Source organism: Dipodomys ordii, unplaced genomic scaffold, assembly GCF_000151885.1.
Source record: "Dipodomys ordii isolate 6190 unplaced genomic scaffold, Dord_2.0 Scaffold8, whole genome shotgun sequence".
In the NCBI taxonomy this organism is placed as follows: Eukaryota; Metazoa; Chordata; class Mammalia; order Rodentia; family Heteromyidae; genus Dipodomys; species Dipodomys ordii.
In genome coordinates, this window is record NW_012267224.1 from 17253570 (window position 1) to 17274705 (window position 21136).

The 21136-nt window shown below is 37.9% G+C and overlaps 1 protein-coding gene across 1 annotated transcript in view; it reads left to right on the forward strand.

Moving 5' to 3' along the window:
• Nwd2 (NACHT and WD repeat domain containing 2) overlaps positions 1 to 21136 on the forward strand; it is a 125173-nt gene that overhangs the window by 40911 nt on the left and 63126 nt on the right. Inside the window, exon 2 of the mRNA XM_013009002.1 lies at positions 15105 to 15193. Within this exon, the coding sequence (XP_012864456.1) occupies positions 15105 to 15193 (89 nt within the window). The remainder of the gene's footprint in view (positions 1 to 15104; positions 15194 to 21136) is intronic.

Below are 21136 nucleotides of genomic sequence, written 5' to 3' on the forward strand. Positions count from 1 at the left end.
GGTAGAGCACTAGCCTTGAGCTGAAGAGCTGAGGGACAGCGCCCAGACCCAGAGTTCAGGCCCCATGACCGGCAAAAAAAAAAAAAAAAAAAAAATAATAATAATACTAATTTTCAGTAGGTACTGATGGCTCACTTCTGTAACCCTAGCAATTCAGAAGGCTGAGATCTAAGAATCAAAGTTCAAAGCCAGCTCAGGAAAGCAAATCCAAGAGACCAGTATCTCTAATTAACCAGCAAAAAGCCAGAAGTAGGGATATGGCTCAAATGGTAGAGAGCCATCCTTGCAGGCATACACACACACACACACACACACATATTCTTTAACACCATATGCTCTCATGCTTTACATATAGTGTGTCACTTTCTGCTTGCTGATTAGATGCTGGTCTGCCCATCTGCTAGGGTGAAGCAGATTCTTAGATCCTCCATCATTCCTGCTGTAGTACTTTGCACAATTCAAGCAAGCAGACCATACTTGCTAATAATTTAATTCATTAGTGATATCTAACGAATCAAAGCTGTGTTTGTTCCCAAATGCCGTTGTTATAGAAACTGTTTTAGTGCCTATTTGTATCTTCATCAGGACTATTTTTAAGGACAAGAATAGCAATGTTCATATAATCTTCTAATTTGCCATCTCATTGATAAACATTAACCAAGAGCATATGGATGTTTGCCACATGGATAGTCCATGTTGCCAAAATGGATTAATTACCTTCCTCTCTAACTGTATATAATATATTACTTTCTCATAAAATGCCTCTGTAAGTAATGTGTATATACAGAGTATTTTTGTTTTATTTTTGTAACGAATGGAAGATTCTTTTCTTTGATGGTGTGTAATGAAATAAATGTATATGATGAATAAATATTTGCTTTTACCAACACTATTAAAGACAAGTATTTTCCTATTAACATGGAATTAGCCTGCAACTGTTACATTTGAGATGAAATCAGACCTCAGAAAATCATCCCTCTTCTCTTTTGTGGGACATTTTGAACATTCTCTCCTATTCTAAACTCATCAGAAGCATTGTAGTGACAGATAAATGTCAGCACCCAGGTTAGAGGTGTCCCATAAACCATAGCAAGCCCCCACCTCATACCCTTTCTCAAGTGGAAGGCTCAGTGCTGCAGGGAAGGTGGAACAATGCAGAGCCCTAGATCTGATGTGATGCTGCAGGTGTGAGCGCTTCCAGTTGTGTTGTAACCTGCTCTAATGTCCGACAGGCTTCCACCTAGCGCTGCAAGAGCATATATGCAAGGGCCTGAGAATTAGAGCCACTAATTGGCAGCCAGTTCTCAGTTGTTTCAAAGAAATCCTTGGCACCTAAGGCCACAATCTAGGGTGAAATTCCCAAAACTGTGTTTTTCAAGCCCCCAAGTATTCATTACCAGGCCTTGAAGATTGAACACCAACTCAGCGTAGTGGGAGCAAGGGAGAGCTGAGCATCTCAAACCTGCATGTCCGTATTAACCTCTACTTGCCACTTCACAGTTCAAGACCACCCTAGTTTATTTGGCCCCTTCTGCCATGTGAGCCTGTAACAATATACAACAACTCTGCAGCACAGCTAAGACCTTGATCATGGGCTTCCAGCCTTCAGAACTGTGAGAAATACTTTTCTAGTATCTCGATCCATTTGATTATTTCTAAATTACCCTCTCTATGGTGTTTGGCTACAGCCATCCAGATGAACCGGGAACGTCACCCACTCACCTCCTGCCTCAGGATTCTATCCAAACAGGTGTCAAGACATAGGAGAACCCTGGTTTATGCAGATGTCCAAACTGCATTCTCTAAAACATCTGTACCTATGACACCAATTAAATAGACTTTTCTCCAAATACCACCAAATAGCATCCAATCCTCTCGGGGATGAATACTACATATTTTCAACAAAATGCTTTGTTTAAACCTCTACTTACCTGTTCACAGTTTAAGACCACCCTGAACAAAAAAAAATTGTTCAGGGGACTCCATCTCACCTAATGAGTAGGTGTGTGGCTGTTCATAGAGGTTATTGCAACCTCAGTGACTCAGGGCAAAGCCTCACACCTTGTAAGTACAAGTAGGAAGATTGCAGTTTAGGCCAGCTTGGGCATAAAGCAAGACTTACCTTGAAAATAATCAATGCAAAGAAGGACTTGAAGGCATAGTTTAAGTGGTAGAAAAAACTACTCAGCAAGCTCAATCCCTAGCACCACCAAAATAGAAAAAGGGGAAAAAAGAAGTTGAAAAGGAAGAATACTTATTTTATTCACTCTGCCAGCTTTACCTATTTTTTAAGAATAATGTCAGACCTGCTTCATGATTGATGAAAATATACAAAAATAGTCTGTCAAAACAGCCAGGAAAAGAATCAAAAAAATAGGCATAGAATATTACAATCAAAGAAGATTATCCAATCAAAGTAGTCCTTAAATGTTTTGATTTCAGTATGATCTGTACCTCATATTTGAATATCTCCAATGGCAGCAAATCTATCTCTTAAAGGATCCCATTCCATCTAGAAAGTTTTTAATGAGTCCAAGTTTCCTCTCATTTTAAGGTGAAACTGCCTCATTAAACCCTTTCATATGCTTTGGCTTTGTTCATCATATGTCTTAGTAATCTATGCAAAAAGGAAGGCAGAGTTCCCTGTGACCTATTCGTAACTTGGTTTTGATTCTGCCTTTCTTCCTTATTTAATCATTTCAATTACGAAATTACAAAATTCGTGCCTAACCTAACCTCCTTCTTTTCTTCTTATGGAAACAACTGTCTGTTGTTTTACCAGCAGACAGTCATTCTTCCTGACTTTGCTGTCCTAACTTAGTCTTTATCAACTCCTGGGTTTCTAAATGTCTCAAAGCATTTCTGGGAGATGTTTGCAAACCTGTAATATCCTGAATTCAACACTATTTTCCATCAGTACAACTCATCTGCCCATTTTTCTGTACTATATTTTTAGCCTTCTTGATTAAAATTATGCTTTCTTAACTTTTTTTGAGGGGGGGGGTCGTCATGGGGCTTGAACTCTGGGCCTGAGCATTGACCCTCAGCTCTTCAGCTCAAGACTAGTGCTCTACCACTGGAGCCACAGTGCCATTTCTGGTTTTCCTGCCCTGGCTGGCTTTGAACTATGATTCTCAGATCTCAGCCTCCTGAGTAGCTAGGATTACAGGCGTGAGCCACCGGCGCCCTGCACTTTCTTAATTTTTTATTTAAATAGAAAGGCAAGTCAGTTATTCATGGATCCTGTATATGTGTCTTTGTCCAATTGCAAAATACTTTGTAACTAAATGTTACAGTTGGCATCTCAAAATAATGGAGGGGATGCTTTCTTACATAAACAAAAATGCAGTTATCTAAATGAGGAAGCTAAGAGTAATGGAACATTACCTAGTCTATACATCTTACTAGGTAAGAGCACAATCGGCTAGCATGTCTTTTTATTTTTAATTGTGAAAATACTATACAGAAGGGTTACAAGATGGGCAAGATAATGAGTACATTTCTTATCAAGCATTGTAGCCTCCGCCTTTGTTTCCCCTTCCCATCCCTTCCCATCCTCCCCCTTCCCCCTACCAAATCCTCCCCGCTCCCCCCCCCTCGCACCAAAGTTGTAAAGTTCGTTTTCGACATAACGACTTGTACATCTCATTGTTGCAATGGGTCCACCTTTATCCCTATTTAAACGATTTATTTTTCCCCTTCCCCTCCACAAATTATACCGACATCAAATACAGTGAGTGAAAGCAGGGGTTATACTGTGGGGGAGGGACATACAAAGCAACAACGAAATAATATTACAAATGTTTTAGAAACAAAAAAAACTTTGAATACATATCTTAGGGTTCATTTCCCTAACATCAATTTATCTAACCTTTTCTGCTTGACTCAGACTTATACTAGTTATTGCAAATAAGGGAAACCATGGGACCTATGTTTCTTTTGGGCCTGGCTTAGTTCACTTAATATAAATTTTTCCAAGCCTTTCCATTTCCTAACAAATGGGGCAATGTCATTCTTTCTGATGGAGGTATAGAATTCCATTGTGTGTGTGTGTGTGTGTGTGTGTGTGTGTGTGTGTGTGTGTGTGTGTATGCCACATTTTCTTGATCCATTCATCTACTGAGGGGCATCTGGGTTGGTTCCATATCTTAGCTATGGTAAATAATGGGCTAGCATGTCTTGTTGCCGTCTTTTTCATGCTTTCCTCATCTTGTCTTTGTTGAAACTGATGTTTCTGAGAAATAGATAAGTTAGTTCTAGAATGTCTTTGTATGCTTTGTGCACTTCTTTTATTTTTTTAATTTGTTTGGTCCTCGAGCCTGAACTTAGGGCTTGGACAATGTCCCTGAGCTTTTTTGCTCAAGGCTCTACCTCTTGAGCCACAGCTCCACTTCCTGCTTTTTAGCGGTCAATTGGAGATTAAAGCTCATGGGCTTTCCTGCCTTGCTTGGCTTCCAATCATGATCCTCAGATCTCAGCCTTCTGAGTAGCTATGATTACAGGCATCAGTGCCCAGCTTATTTTTTTTATCTTTTAAGTAGTTGTACAAAGGGGTTACCATTCAAGAAATCAGTCACAAATACAATGCATCTTCATTTGAGGGTTTTTTTGGTGTTTAAATGAGATTTAGATTTAGATTACTTGGCAAAGGTGGAAGGAGAGTATTTCAAAAGTGATACTGTGTTCTTACCAGTAAATCACTGTCAGAAGGAATCTGATATGGGTTTACTTTATTTCTAATAATGCTAATTGATCAGCTGATTAAGGTGGTTTCTTCCAGTTTGCTCTGCTACGAAGTCAATGATGAATTCCAGGGCAAAGACCTGCTGGATGCTTCTATAGTTGACCAAATTGAAGACACTGGAAGAGATTGCATCACGGAAAACTATGGGACATCTCAGTACAAGGATATTAGAGGGTGCTTGTTATTGGTTTAGACTTGTTTGCTTACAGAAGTTTCAAGAATATATAGTTTGTATTGATATGGAGGCTCTCAGAAAACAGGGACAATTTTATGATTGCTTGTATTAGTAGTTTTTCTGAAACAAGTCAGAAGAATGGAGTAAAGCTAAACCTGCATCTTGGAAGGATGTGTCTGTCACTCATGTCACCCAGGAAAGAGGAATGTCTACTCAGTGTTTGTGGTTTGGACCAGTGTTCTTGGCTTATGATTCTTGTTTCTGCTGTGTCCATATGTGATCATGGAGGAAGCATCTTTTCTTCCACTGTGTCATTGTGATGAGTGACTTGCTTAATATTGACTCTCTATGAAATTGTTTATCATCAACAGAAAAACATCAGCCTCCACCTGAGAGTCAGTCAGGCCAGATCCCATTTGATAGCAGTTACACACTGCCTCTCACTTGATGATTAATTACTGTTCTGTTCTTTGCAACTAGCAGAAGCAAATTACAGAAGTGGGTAAATATATATCTAGATGAATAAGCAGGTGGTAGATAGGTAGAAAGGCAGGAAGGTGGAAGAGAAATGATAGAGTTCTTCATTTCAATAAAAAATTGGTTGATAAACATAAAAATTGGAGATAGTTATTATTGGCAACCATAATTTATTCAGACAAGGTTCATCAATAAAGGTTGAGGAATAGCAGCATATTGAGTCTCCAGTTGTTTTCACATAAAATAACTGTCAATTATGAGGGAAAATAGTTACAGGAAAGATTATATTAAGACTATTTTATATTCATTTGATTCAGATGAGAAAGGTACTCAGAACATTCTCTGAGCTTAGTGAAGGCCAGTATTTGCACACACCAGCCCTAGGACTTGGTATTTAACCATCTTTCGTGAGCTGTATTATGCCTTCACTTTGTTCATCTGATCACTTTCCTCTTAACTTTCTATCATTTACACCTGTTCTTTTCCTGTTGTCACAAAGAATAGTATTTCCTCACCTCGCATATGATTACTGAATTTATTTCAAACATTCCCTCTAGTTCAGTCTCTTTACCAAATCTATTACGCAAAGTATTTCCTTCTGCTTCTTTCCTTTTTCTTTTTTGTTTTAGACTTTTAAATGGACTTTATTAGTTCAATACAAAATTCTCAGAGGCATCCAATCATAAGGAATAGAAAGCCTTAATAGAGAAATAAAGAGGAACGACAATGGATCAATAACAAGATCTTTCATAGAAGAAAAGTTTTAGAGCTGACTTATCCAAAAATAATAATAAAGACCTAACAAAATTCTTTCCAAATCACTCCAAAAAATAAAAATAAAAAATAAGGAATTCTTTGAAACTTATTCTCTGAGGCCAATATTACCCTCATACCAAAACCAGACAAAGACATAACAAAAACAAAGGAAGTGATCGGCCAATTTCCCTGATGAACACAGGTGAAAATGTCTCAGGAAAGCACTAGCAAACCAACGCTAGCGACACACTAAAACTATAACTCACCATGCTTAATTCAATTTACCCATGGAATTCAGGGATGATTCAACATGTGTAAATCAAACATGATACTCCACATCAACAGCAAGAACAGATATGTGAGTACCTCTTCTTTTTATTCTTATTTCTATCCCATTTTATCAAACCCAGACTTTTCATTTTCAAGATCCTTGGTAATTTGGTCCAGTTGCTATAATGTGCTCTCTCCAAAGGAAATTTTATTCAATGATCTATTCTCCCTTCCAAAATAAACTTGGTTGTTGTTTTTTCTGTACGGAGCGTGATTATTTGTAATCTACTCATTGTCTGAATTCTGTTCTTTTTCAAATCATAGATCTCCTAGGATCTTTTTCAAAGTTTTGTCTCAAAGCCAATTTTGTATCTAGTATGTGTTTTACTCTGATTAATATTGAATAATTTTCTGACTTTTACAATATCTCAGTTTTAACTAACTACAGAAATCAACTGACTATTATCATTATCTTATCAATTTTGTATCTAGTGTGTGCTCTACTCTGATTAATACTGAATAATTTTCTGATTTTTACAATATCTCAGTTTTATCTATCTACAGAAGTCAACTGATTATTATCATTATCTTGTGGAATCAGTTTTCCCCCTGTGGCTTTTACTATCTTCTATTATATTTTGTGTTCTTAATTTTCACTATGAAATAGAATTTCTATTTCTATGTGAACTATCTTAATGTGCCTTGCCTAAAATGTGTTGGCTTTCCTGAATCTTAGAACTCGAATCTTTCATCTAATTTGAGACATGCTCCGATTCAATACCATTAGTTCTTCAAGCACTGCCTCTTCCTAATCTCATCATCCTTCTAGAAACGAAGTATTTCATTCTCTCCATGTTTTATACCAATCTCTTAGCATCTCATATCTTTATTTCCTTGTGTTACTGTGATTGAATATGGGATCATTTTTAAATATATATATTTTATTCTAAAGGTACTGTATAAAGGGGTTACAGTTACATGAGTAGGGATCATTTTTTTAGTACAGTAATTTGTTCCTCTATTTTTTTCTTCCTCTTGAATATTCCATTAAATTTGAATCTCAGTGCCTTTTATTTCTATGGATATTAGTTCTTAGGTTGTTTTTTTATAAATCTGTTGCATTGTTTCTATGTTTTATTCCATTGTTTAGTTAATGTCTATTTTTATTCCTTTAAACAAAATTAAGTATTTGCTTGAGATTCCAGAGTATTTCACATTTTAATTCTCTGTGAATCAGATTCAGCTTGGATTTTGTTTATATTACCTTTCACTCATGGTATAGTTAATGAATTCCAATTGGAAACCTGTAACAGATTTTGGGTAAACTAATAGCATGAAAAAAATAGGCATTTTTTTCTTTATTATACTGACCAGATCCTCCAGGAAAATGTTGGAGTGCCAAGGAAATGTATCTGATTACAAGTGAGAAGCAGTGTCTTTGGTGCTATACAGACTTTTTGTAGATTGCCTTTATTAGATTAAAGAAATTCCTTTCTGTTCCTTATTTCTGAGTATTTGCCCTGAATACTACTAGATATTAGCAAAAAAAAGTGTCCTAAATCTGTTGAGTGATCATATGGATTATATAGACATGTTCTTTATTCAGTTAACTGTCAGCTAAATCCAAAATCTTAGCTCACCAAAAGGTGATTTCTTATGATTTATTATTCCTCAGTATATGTTCATATTTTTCTATATAAGTATAATAACTTGTAAAAATGGACATTTTAGGAAACATATTGTAACAACTCTCAATTGTTGTTTAACCTCTTGAGTGCTGGTTTTAATTTGTTGCTCTGTGTTTTTGTTTGTACAGTAAGTTGTTCAGACTAGCATGTCTTTGGAATCTGTTTCTTTCAACAGTGTGGACTGCTAATGTCTCCACACAAGTATTAGTTTTGTTAATTTCTACCACTAAGCCTGGCTTCCTAAGTGTGTTCTGCTGGTCTGTATAGTTTAATGTCTATCAATCAATGATTTGTAAAATATCTCAAGTGAGTAAAACTTCCACTCTTAGCCTGTGGTTTGTATGTATAATTTTTTTCCTTCTGCAAAGCCTTTTCATGTAATCAAGTTCGAAGCCAGTTCTAAATGTGTGTCTAGCTTCCAGTCTTTCCTGTGTTTGTGTGCAAAGATGATGCGACAGATTGGACTTTTGGGGCACAGAAAGTGATTGATATGTGGAAGAAAATGCTCAGTCAAATTGCAGCTGGAAACTCAGACTCTAGAAGATACATGATAGACTGCAGTAGAAGATGGAACTTAGCTCTCAGACAAATTTCTTTTTTTCTTTTCAGTTCTGGGGCTTGAACTCAAGGCCTGGGCACTGTCCCTGAGCTTCTTTTGCTCAAGGTTAGGACTCTACCACTTGAGCCATAGCACCATTTCCAGCTTTTTCTGTTTCAGTGGTACTGAGGAATAGAACCCAGGGTTTCATGCATACTAGGCAAGTACTATACCACCAAGCCACATTCCCAGCCCTCTGAGACCAATTTCTAACTGCTGAGCAATCTAGCTTCAGTTTCTAAGACTTTTAGTGATGAAATTAGCTTTGATTTTGTCTTAGAATTTGTCTCCAGTAACACTGTGGTGTGTCTAATCATGGTTAGGAAAGGATAGATAACATGATAGATACACAAGAGACATTATTCCTTAAAGTTGAGAAAAAGTGGGTGTGAAAACAGAATAATTGAACTCAAAAGATAATTTTGGCATGAAATTGACTAGATTTGCTACAATTGAAATAAGATTTATCTGTGAGCTATGAAAAGGAAACAGCATTTGGAAAAGTAAGCAAATGACAACTTAAGTAGCAACCAAAAACCTAGACACACTATTTATGTGAATCATTGGCTAATTTAGGGGTAAAGTAAAAGAGGAAATACAGGCCTCTGCCTAGAATTCTGAGAGATCAGACCAGAATGGTGGATCTCTACTGTATCCTGTATACTGAGTACATGTGGTGGTCCAATGCAGATGTGAGTTGTGAACAGGTTGGAAAACATGATTTAATCTAATACTCATAGCCGTAAGTCTGAGTGAGGCAGGAACTATAGGAGGATCCCACCCAACACTGTCATTTCAGTACTCTCAGTTTTAATAAACATTTAGAGTTAATCAAACCCGAGAGGTAAAATCAAAATGCTTCAAAGAAAATGATTTTGACTAATAATTCTCCCCAACTAATGCACTTTCTGTGTGGTAATTCAGATACTGTGCAAGGACTTTCATTAACTCTGATACCATCAAGGTATCATGTAGAAAGCAGCTCACAGACAGTGCAGCCAAAGTGTTAATGTACCTTTTCAAAGTACTGAGGCACCAAGGAGATGCAAACAGATGTAATGACGGGATAAAAAAAAAATGAGGGATGACGCACCTTGTCTCTGATCTACCCTGTGAGGTCCCTTTTTATGTGCAAGATTCTGTGAGTTAATTTTTCCTGTCTGTGACATTAAAATGTTTTCAATTGTCAGCCACCCAGATTTGCTGTTGAGTATGAATCAGACCTTTTTTATTTAATTAAGCTAGCTTATCTGTCACCCATCATAATTCATTCTATCTTAATTACTTTTCCATTTCCGGGGCCAATCATCCTATATTAATACAAATAAGGGGAAAATCTGAGTCATTTCTGTACTACAAGAGCACATAATGCCTATCAAATATGTTCATGTACTTAGAAGGATTTAGAAAGATTCAAAATAACTTGGTAAAAAAATGTATTATATTCTGCCAGAAACACAGACACTCAAAAATACATCAGTATTTTATTCATTTACCTCATGACACCAAATTTCTAAACCCAATCCTTTAATCTTCTAGAGTTTCACATTATGTTGCTTTCATTTAACTGTGCAGGGATGAGTTGTAATGTGAGAAGCCTCGCTGGTTCTGAAGGTAAGCATGGAGGCCAGTACCTATCAGCTCATTTTTGTCACTGGTGATATGTAGGGTTTTTTTATTTTTCATCACCTACTCATTAAATGAGCATGACCTGAATCACTGGGGTAGAAGCAGAGAATAAGGCAAAAGAAAGTCCCCAGTTCCTCTGAGCTCACATGAGATGGATGGTAAACAAATAACAATAAAAAAAAAAAGAGCCATGTGTTAGCCAGGTGCTAGTGGCTCACGCCTGTAATCCTAACTTCTGAGGAGGTTGAGATCTGAGGATCGCGGTTCAAAGCCAGCCCAGGCAGAAAAGTCCGTGAGACTCTTATCTCCAGTTACCCACCAGAAAACCAGAAGTCATGCTGTGGTTCAAGCAGTAGAGCGCTAGACTTGAGCTGAAGAGTGCAGGGACAGCACCCAAGCCCAGAGTTCAAGCCCTACAACCGACAAAAAAAAAAGAGAAAGAGCCATGTGAAGAGATCCCAAGCAAAGTACTGGAAGGTGGCTTGGTATCTCCTATAGGGTAAGAGGTATGAGAAAATCTCTTTGAGTAGGTAGCATTGGATCTGCTCTGAGATAGAAAGAATTGGATGAGCAAGCATTCCAAGAAGGAGACACAGCAAGAATGAAGGCCCAGAAAAGGAGAGTAATCCAGGGACCAATAAAGAAAATGTAGGCCAGTGCCAGTATGGTGTCAGGAGCCGGGAAAGTGGTAGGAGACAGGCTTAGGGAGAGACAACATTTAACTAAAGGAGTGTGGATTTTGTTCCAAGTTGCACAAAGAGCTGCTAAAGGGTTTGAAACAAGGCAGTGATACAATCTGGTTATTTTTTTTTAAAGAGTAGTCTGACAACTCTGTCATATGGATTGAAGGAGGAAAGTCTTTTAAAAAAGAAATCGATTTCAGATGACAGAGGGTGTAGCTTGCACCTACTTGCAGAGGTGGGAGAAGTAGAATAACTTATTCTTTAAGAGATAAGAATGAGGGAATTTTTGATGGGTTGGCTGATTAAAAAATATAATATACAAAGGGTAAACAAATGCAGTGATGGTACTCACTGGACACTATGTTGAAAATTAACTGTACAACTTGTGGATGAGATGGGAGGGAAAAACTGGGAGCCAGCAATGGAAAGGGTAACATTGACCTAAAGGAAATGTACTCATTACCTGACTTATGTAACTGCAACCCCTCTGTTTTTAGCATTTTCAAATAAAAAATAAATAAAAATAAAGAATATATAAAAGAAATTAAATAGCAAGACAGCAAATAATCTGAGCAGCAAGTGGGCAATCAAACTGAACATGTAGTTCTTGCAAAAAGAAATACAAATGGTCAGTAGCTATATGAAGCCAATCAAAACCACACTAGGATTCACCCTCTCCCAATCAGAACTACAGCCATAAAGAAAACAAGCAATGTTGTTTTGATTTGCATTTCTTTTTAAGAGAAGTTGAGCATTTCTTCAGGTGTCTATTGGGCCATTCTTATTTCCTCTTCAGAGAAGTTTCTCTTTAAGTCTTTAGCCAAGTTGTTGATGGGATGGTTGTTTCTTTTTGTTGGGAGATTGAATTTTTTGAGCTCCACGTATATTTTAGATAGGAGACCCTTCCTTATCTGTTGTATGGTTAGTGACGATGTTCTCCCAATCCATGGGCTTTCTGTTGATCTTGCTAGCTATGTCCTTTGCCATGCAGAAGCTCTGCAGCTTCATTCGATCCCATTTGTCCAACCTGTCTTTGATTTGTTGTGTTTCTGAGTCTTCATTGAGAAAATTTCGACCTGTGCCAAGGGGCCCCAAGATAGGGACACAATTGTTTCTTGCTATTGTTTTTTGGGTTTGGGTTTTTTTTATCAGTTTTGGGGCCTGAATTCTGGGCCTTGGCACTGGTGCTATCCTGCAGCTCTTCAGCTCAAGACTAGCACTCTACCACTTGAGCCACAGCACCACTTTCGTCTTTTTCTGCTTATGTGGTGCTGAGGAAATGAACCCAGGGCCTCATGCATGCAAGGCAAGCACTCTACTACTGAGCCACCATCCCAGCCCATATTGCTATTGTTTTTAATGTCTTTACCAATGTACTATGTGATTTTTCTGCTTCTTTTGTATATGCTCCCCCCACAGTATAATCCCTGTTGTCACTGTATCTGATTCTGGTGCCTTGCATCTTGTATTTTTCTAATTTGGGGGAGGGGAGGAAGGTATACAGGTTGATCCACTGGAACAATGAGATGTACAACACACTATGCTGAAAACGAACTTTACAAGTTGGTGGGGGGGAGGGAGTTGGAGAGGTGGGGAGGTAAGGGATGGCAGGGGATAAACAAAAGAGGAGGTAACAGCATAGGAAATGCAGTCATTACCATTCTCATGTAACTGTAACCCCTCTGTACACTATTTTTACAATAAAAAATTTTTTAAAGAAAACAAACAGCAAATGCTGGAGAGGATTCAGGATTCCACTGCTGGAATATAAACTAGTGCTACCTCTGTGGAAACCAGCATGGAGGCTCCTCAAAGACGAAAATGATTATTAGAAGTAAATCTTCCTTATGACTCCATCGTACCACTTTTGGGCACATCGCCAAAGGAGAGACTTGGCATATCCATGTTTACTGTAACACTGCCCGCAGTAGCTAAATAATGGAATAAACCAAAATGCCCAACAAGAATGGACTTCAAAAGAGCTGTGATGTATGTATACTATGGAATATTACATGGCCATAACAAAAATTGAGATATCATTTTCAGGGAAAGGGATGTAACTAAATGACATTATATTGATCAAAAACAAAACAAACTCAAAAGCCAAAATATTTTATGTTTTTACTCATATGTGTAAACTAGACCTAAAAGACATATATATTTATGAACATACTTATACATATATGTACATAATTGTTTACATGGTTAAACATTGAATGTAAATCAAGTACAAGAGACCATTCAGAAAGAAAAGAAGAGAATATAATGAAAAAGGAAAAGGTGAATACCTTTGTAACACATTGCAAGTCTATACAAGGGCAGCATAGAAAATCACATTGAAATGTATTAACCAATAAAAGATGGCAAGAGAGAAATTCTTGTAGGTGGGTAGGGACTAGCAGGAAGAAGGTGTGCTGATGGAGAGAGAAAGGAGGTTAAATAGCGATGAAATTGATTATTTGCAACTATGAAAATGAAACAAGAAAGCTCATGATAAGAGGAGAGAGCGAGGAATGTAATAGAGAGGGTGAGATTGACTGGAAAACAATGTAAGCATGTGGATATGAACAAAACAATCCCCCTCTATATAACTAATAGTAAGGAGTATATAATAGAAATGGTATATGGTAGGAAAGCATCTGTTAAGGATAGCTCATTTTTATGTTATTTTGTGATGCTAGAGATGGAATCCATGGCCTCCTGAATGCTAAGCAAGTACTCTACCACTGAACTACACACCCCAACCCTAACTTAGATTTTTTTTAAATTTCACACACTCGGGATTTCTATATCCCCTAACCATCTCATGTAGTAACTGAACTCACGTTTCAAAAGCTGTTTATGTTCATAGTTGCATATCCCATGTCATAGCTTCCTGGATTCCGTCCTGGTTCTCCAAGTCTATTGCCGTATGGCCTAGACACATTTACTAATGATTCTGCCTTCGCTTTCCTCCCATAAAAACACGGTAATTTTACCTATTTCATAGGCTGTCATTACCTAAGAAAATACACATAAAAGTGCTTAGCCCACAACCAGTGAATGTGAAGACAGTACTATAGTTCTCTTTCCTTCTCACTATTGTAATCTAGGTCTTCATAGAACCATAACAACACTATTTTTATAGACAAGAAATTTCTGTTCCTTTTGCCATGACATAATTACTTCATAGATAGACACTATGTTTTAGAATTTCATAATACTAATCCCTGTCTGATATATTCCCAACTTCCCCATATGGTAATATTTTCTAATGACCTTTTTTGGTTTAGGACTTTAAAAATATGCTAAAACTTTTGAAAGATGGTTTGACCATGATCCGTTTTATTTTTAAAGTTAATGTTTTAAGCTTTTTACATGGAGCAAGAGAAGATGGATGTCTGATACCAAGATTATATACATTTATAAAAGCTTAAGATGCTGCCTCTGGTACTGCTGTGATACCATGGGACCATTAGATCTAAGGTGGGAAAGTCCTTATTTGTTTAGGTTACAAATCTGAATGACTCTCCTGTTTCTCTATAAACACTGGTTCCTGCTACTCTGCCAGGCCGCAACTGTACCTCAGACTCTTGTGATTGGTTATTTGCTTCTCATAATAGGCTTGAGAGCAGTAGGAAAATAGAATAGGTCAACACTGCAAGAGGCTGTGTTTTCATGAACAGACGTGCTAGAGAATAACAAGAAAAGTGTTTTGAATTGCTATCCTTGCTATCAATGTAGTATGCAGATGTTTCATAGTGGTATCTGGGATTGAGAGACATTTAGCCAATGATACCTTTTGTGAGATAACAAATTCACCTAATTTGTGTGTGTGTGTGTGTGTGTGTGTGTGTGTGTGTGTGTGTGTGTGTATTCTCAACCCTGCTGACCACACAGAGCTGAGCAATTGGATTCCCTTCCATCCTTGGATTTTTGTGCATGTCCACCAAATGGATCTCTGAACAGACAAATACCTCAGAATTTCACAAGTTTGTACCTCAACTTGGTTACATTAATGATAATATATAAACCTTCCTCCCCCCCAATAAAAGGTATGTATGTGTACATACTCACTTCCTTTTTGCTTGTTTTTCTACTGCAGATACAGGAGCAGAAAGGCAGGCACTAAGAGAAAATGTGTATCCTAAACTAAGAGAGTTCTGCCGGGAGAACTATGGATTGGAGTTTCAGGTAACTCTAATACTAATTCTCAATTATGTCAGCTGAATGTTTTATGTGGGTTTGTTTTCACAATTTGGATGTTATAACCAAAGACAAAAGCTTAAGCTCTGAAAAACTTCATTTCTTTCAGTGTGAGAAAAAGAAACTTCAGAAGTGGAAATCAAATATTTAATCAGTTTTAATGTCTTATATATTTTGGTCCTGTGCTTCTTGGATCCCACCTGGTATTGGCCCATCTTTTTCCTCAACCCAAATTTATTTGTTTAATTCAACATTACTACTCTAACCAAAAGGTGAAGGCTACTGAGCATCTATCTGCCTTGAAGCTTAAATTATGGTTCCTAAAAAGTTTTGTATCTCTAATTAGAGCCAACTTTCTCAAAATACTTCCTTTCAACAGACTAGCCAACATGCCTTCTCTCTACCTTTTAGTTTTAATTCATATTGTAGAAATTTTGATAGGTGAAAACATTCAGGCCCTTAACATTTACCAAAAACGTGTGTATGTCCTTCAAAGACAGTAACTCTGCACATAACTACTGAAATTCATGAACCCTGGCATTTTTATACACTATTGATTATGCCACCTGTTAGAAAAGTACTAAAAACACTGGATGTGATTTAGACATCTAAAACTTGTAACAAAGTAAATGGCTCCTGCAACAGATAATATTATTTATTCAGAACTTTTCAGCCTTGTTTACCCTGGAAAATAATAAATAGGTAATAAAAGTTTTGAGGTATAAGAGTGTACAATGAGCTATTGCCAGTAGAAGAAAATTCCCCTATATATTTGCTTCCTGGCTATTTTATCTTAGTATACCCCATGAAGCCTTCTAATACAAAGTAGAAAGTATTTGCCTCTAAATGACTTCCATGTCGAGGCACATGGGCTGTTGTGACCCCCACATTGAATACTTTCTCCTAAGTCACCATTTACTTGATAAATTGGGAATCTAAATGAAATTCCTTGTCCTGAATTTAGCAATGAGTTCTCTGAGGGATCTGGTACTACTGATAAGAGGATCCCAATTGTTAAAAAAATAAATCTAATCTGTCAATGTTTCCAAAGCCTTCAAAACTCCATAGGGACTCAGTTACCATAGTGGGAAAAATATGTTCAAGCATATTAATCCCGTCTTTTGAGTGTGTTTTGCATCATTTCTGTCAGCAGACTGAGGAAGTTGTTAAGCTACAGCGAGGTCTCCAAGAAACACGGTATTGTGGAGGTAATTGGGATTAGCTGAAATAGAAAAAAGAAAAGAAAGGCACATTTTCTAGAAGTAAACATGGGAAAAGACCAAGATAACCAAAGGAAAACCACAGAAGGTGAGGCCAATAGAATATGCTGATGGCAAGGAGCATTCTGGGTAGGTGAATACAACTGTGGACCAGATGTGGACTTGAGTCCTGGAACAACTTTACCTACCCATCCTATATTTCAAGGTCTAAGCCAGGGATGGCAGCAGCTTCTGTGTTGGCAATGGTATTTAAAGTAAAGGTAAATATGCATGGCTGTGTTTGCTTCCCGGCTGTATGCCTAACAGGAATTCAAACAATATCCAAATCTTCTAAGAATGTACTTCTAGTATAGTTTTGTGAGGTGTCATTTATAGATCTTCTCCAGGAAGGTATGTTTTCTAGAAGACTGTTCTCTTTCTTCAACCATCACCAAATATAGTGCTAGACACTTTAAGAAAACTCACAATATTCCAGATTTTGTCTTTGCTTGTGCATTGATCCCAGGAAAGAATACATATCCGGAGCCTGAGTCATGCCAATCGATTTTGCGTTCTTTTTGCCTCTCTGTACCTTTGCTTATGCTCTTCTCCCCACCTGCAGTGCTTTCTCTCAGGTTTATCCCTAGTTCACCCCTTGGATGGCATTCATTCTTAAGAATTTTCCATCTGATTTCTCATTGGTCCCTGCTTGCTTGCCCAATGTCCTGCATATTCATGTAAGTGCTGCTTTTAGCTCTTGGGTTCTCCAAGCCTTCCACTGTAAGAATTTTGCTCTAGCTGTGATCTAGGCCTTTAGGCCTCCTCTAGCAACCCTAGAGATGCTTCCTTTATAACCTGCCAGGCTATTTGAGTTCCTTACATAACATGTGTCAATAGCAGATGATTTTCTTGTTTGCCTGTTTATTGGCTCCTTTATTGTATTTCTCCCAGTAGATTACAAGTTTCATAAGTACAAATATTCATTTGTCCTCATTAATGCTACAATCTTGGTGCTAACATGGTACCTGATGCATAGGAAAACTCCTGTAAAAATATATCATACTCCAAAAATATTTATATTTATTGAATGAATAGCTGCATTTAAAAACTGAATGAAGGCTCAATCTAAAGATTACTCCCTTAATGAAATCTTTTCTGATCACTTTTGTCTCTTCTAGGATATGCCATGTACCTTCTTTATTGGTCTCCTAAAATCCTGTGCATGTTAACTGACCTTTCATTTCATTCATTCCAAAAGAGTGTACTGAGACTGTCTACATACCAAGCAGCATCCTAAGTACTGGGGTTACAGGAGCGAGCCATACAGATCCTCTTCTTTGCAGCTCCCAATGGTTGAGGGAGGCAGATTATAAACTAATTTATTGACAATAAATCCATCTTTAAAATAAAATATTTTAGGAAAAGTAGAACTGAGCAGGAGGAGTTAAGGAAGGCCACATGGTCAGATGAACTTAGTGATAAAATGATGTTTCAGCCAAGATCTGCTAAAGTGACAAAGCAAACCATGCAGGGTCAGGAGGAGGATAAGAAAAGGGTCTAAGGTGTGTGTATGTGTCTGTGTCTGTGTGTGTGTGTTTATAATATTGTAAGGACAGCAAAGAAACCAAATATGAGTAGATCATATGGGACCTCCTGGGTCAACATTGAGGACATAGAACTTTACCCAAGAAGAAAGGAAGGAGTGGGAGGATAGGAAGGACTTTTAAGAGGTTTGCTCACATGTTCTGAGTAGAATAGAAAAGAAAGCAGCATAGAAGCAACCAGACTGTAGAAGTGAGAGGCAAGCATGGCAGAACCTACTCTGAGCACTGGAGAGAATGAGACCTCACCTGGATTGCTAAATATGGCTCATCTGACTGTCTCTAGGGTCTATATTTGGGTCTCATTCTACTAATCCCAAATGTCAGACCAATAGCTGGCCACACTAAGCCATTGGAGACAATTCTTATAAGATTCGATTGATAGAATCTAGAGCTATATTTGCCCATTTGATAAACTATGATGTAGTATTCCTTTGGTTTTTTTTATTGTGAAAATACTGTACAGAGGGGTTACAATTACATGGGCAAGATAATGAGTACATTTCTTACCAAGCATTATAGCCTCTTAAACTAAGATACTTAATGAAAACGAACCAAAGTATGTGAACGTTAATTAATTCTGTATGTGATTGCTCAGAACAGAACAAAACAGGAGAAAGAACACCAAGGTCTCTCAAAGTGAATTCCACCCCTGGGTTCTGAAACAGATGATGGTAAGACAGCAGGTCATTTGATTTCCAAGTGTGAGCTAAGTACAAAGAAGATGATAGAAAGTAATTCCGGATGAATGAATTGAGAATAATAAAGTCAAACCAGGCCAAAAACATGTGATATAGGACAAAGAGTGGGCATGTGGTTCAATCCACCAACTATCCCTGTTCTTACTTTCAGAACTCCTCTTCCTTCCCAAGGCCAGACCTACTTCAACTCATTCAAAACAAAATAAACAAATAGTGCCTTTCATTACCTTCACTGGTCTCACCTGCTGCTTCACGCCACGTGGTCAGAGTTATTGAGAAAGAGACTTATTCTTGTTTGGTTTTTAAGTCTTGGGACAGAGTTTGCCATTGAGTGGGTTTAGGAAAGTATGGCACACACTATCACCCTCCATGAAGTTTTATGTATACCCCCACAGAGTATCTTCCTTAGCCTCTGTTCAAATGGTCAGTTCCTTTGCTTAAAGATGTCCATGGCTGTCTCATGTCTGTAGGGTCTCTTTAACATGAGTCCTGCTGTCTGCTTGTTCATCTCCTACTCATTTTGTCTGTGTTCTGTGTTACTTAAAACAATGTGTGAGTGTCTCTTCTGCACCCCCATCTACCGTCATGGAACCTACATTTGTCACCCTCCCCGGCTGGCAGCCCATTCCTACCTTCCTGAAGGCTGGAACATTCACTTCCGCAAATGTATTGTTTCTTTTCCCAGAGCTCTCACACCCATGGGGCCTTCTAACCGGTGTGCTTTAAAATTCCCCCTAAGTTTCAGTATTTAAGAAACAAAGAGTGTTCTCTTTTGAGATTCCATAACGTTTTACTTCTAACCTTTAATCGCATATCATTCTTGCTTCAATTACTGTTTAAATTCTTCCTCTCCATTATATATTAGATGATCTTTAGTCAGCAGTCATGTGATAGAATGATCCAGGTACTATAAAACATACTGGTCTTACGAAGAAAGTATGTTTTAGAGTACCTGGATCATTCTGCATATAAAACTAAATTGGTGGGTTGAGTAATGAGTAAGACATAGTAGAGACTCTAGACTAATGTTATGGAAAACAATTACCATGTGAGTCCCAGATGTAAGCCATGTGTGTAAATTGAAGCTCTTCCACTGATCGATCACATTTTACAAAGTAAAAGCAAAGGAAAATAATTTATTTACTATAATTCTTTAAACCAATGTTTCCAAGACAAGTAATCAAGGAAAAACTCACTCATGAGGTATGATTTATTCTTTCATCTTCTTTTCATCCCATGTTTCAAAGACAATATGCTATTTATATGGATAACACATCATGATGTGGATGCTGGACGGCTGTATAGTCAGTGGTTCCCAGGTTGGACAGTGCCCTCTAAGTGGCAGAGGTCCTGGCAGAGTCACTCTAACAGAAGCAAGCCCATTCACCCAGTACCAGGCAGCCAGACGAGAGCAAGGGAGCCCTTGACTACTATGAGCTTTAGTGAGAATGCAATTCCATTTGTCCATACGTTTAAAAGAAAACCAGAAACCTATCCAAACAGTCACTTTAAAAATGGTCACTTTAGATGCATTCAGAGGAGGTGCAATTTGAAATAATTATATGTGATTTTCAAAAGTATTGTGGTATCATGACTCGGCAGCTAACATCCATGAGGCAAGAAGACAACTACAACGTATTCAGCAATGCATTTCTATTAATACTTGAAATGGTTTGAAATCCAGAGAAGCCCATGATGGGAAATTCGAAAGCCTCTTGTTTGTAAATCTTGATAACCCTTGTCTTGTGGGGTGCCATTTTACTCTTTTGTTAAATATAGCTTTCCAAAGTAATTTCCCCCATATGGCTTTGTAATTAAGTGTAATGATTTGTTCTCCCAAGGAGAGCTCCTCCCGTGTTCTGGTTCCAGCCCTTCTCCTTCATTCTGACAGGCCAGCTGGCTTCCCAGGCATGTAGAAAAATGTGAGGGGAAAACCAGCTCCCACCAGCAGGGAGATGTCCCCCATCCGCGCTGTCTGGATTGGGATGACATTGTGATGACATGAAACGTACCAAAGGGATAGCTGCCCTCAGGCCTGTGATCGTGTGCTGTCGGCATCACTGAGGGTCCATCACGGAGGGAACCTGTTTCTCTTGGCAGCACAGGGCTACACCTGTCCTCTTTGTCATCTTCCCTAAACTTGTAGTTACACCACCATCTTCTCAAGCTAGTATCTATGTAGAATCATCTCCTGTATATAGCATCTCTCCACTCCATAAATGCATGAGCATAATTCTGTTTGGAATGTTAATATGTTCAAAACCAAATTTGTCTTCCCCTTTTCTAGTATGCCGACTGCTTACTGTGGCCCAGTCTTCAAGGCTTCAAAGTTTTGGCTCACAGTCAGTTCATTCTTCCATCTTTTATTACCTACATTGAAGCTGCCAGCATTCCCTTCTATTCATCTGCTGCAGTGTTTCTTAGAAGCTT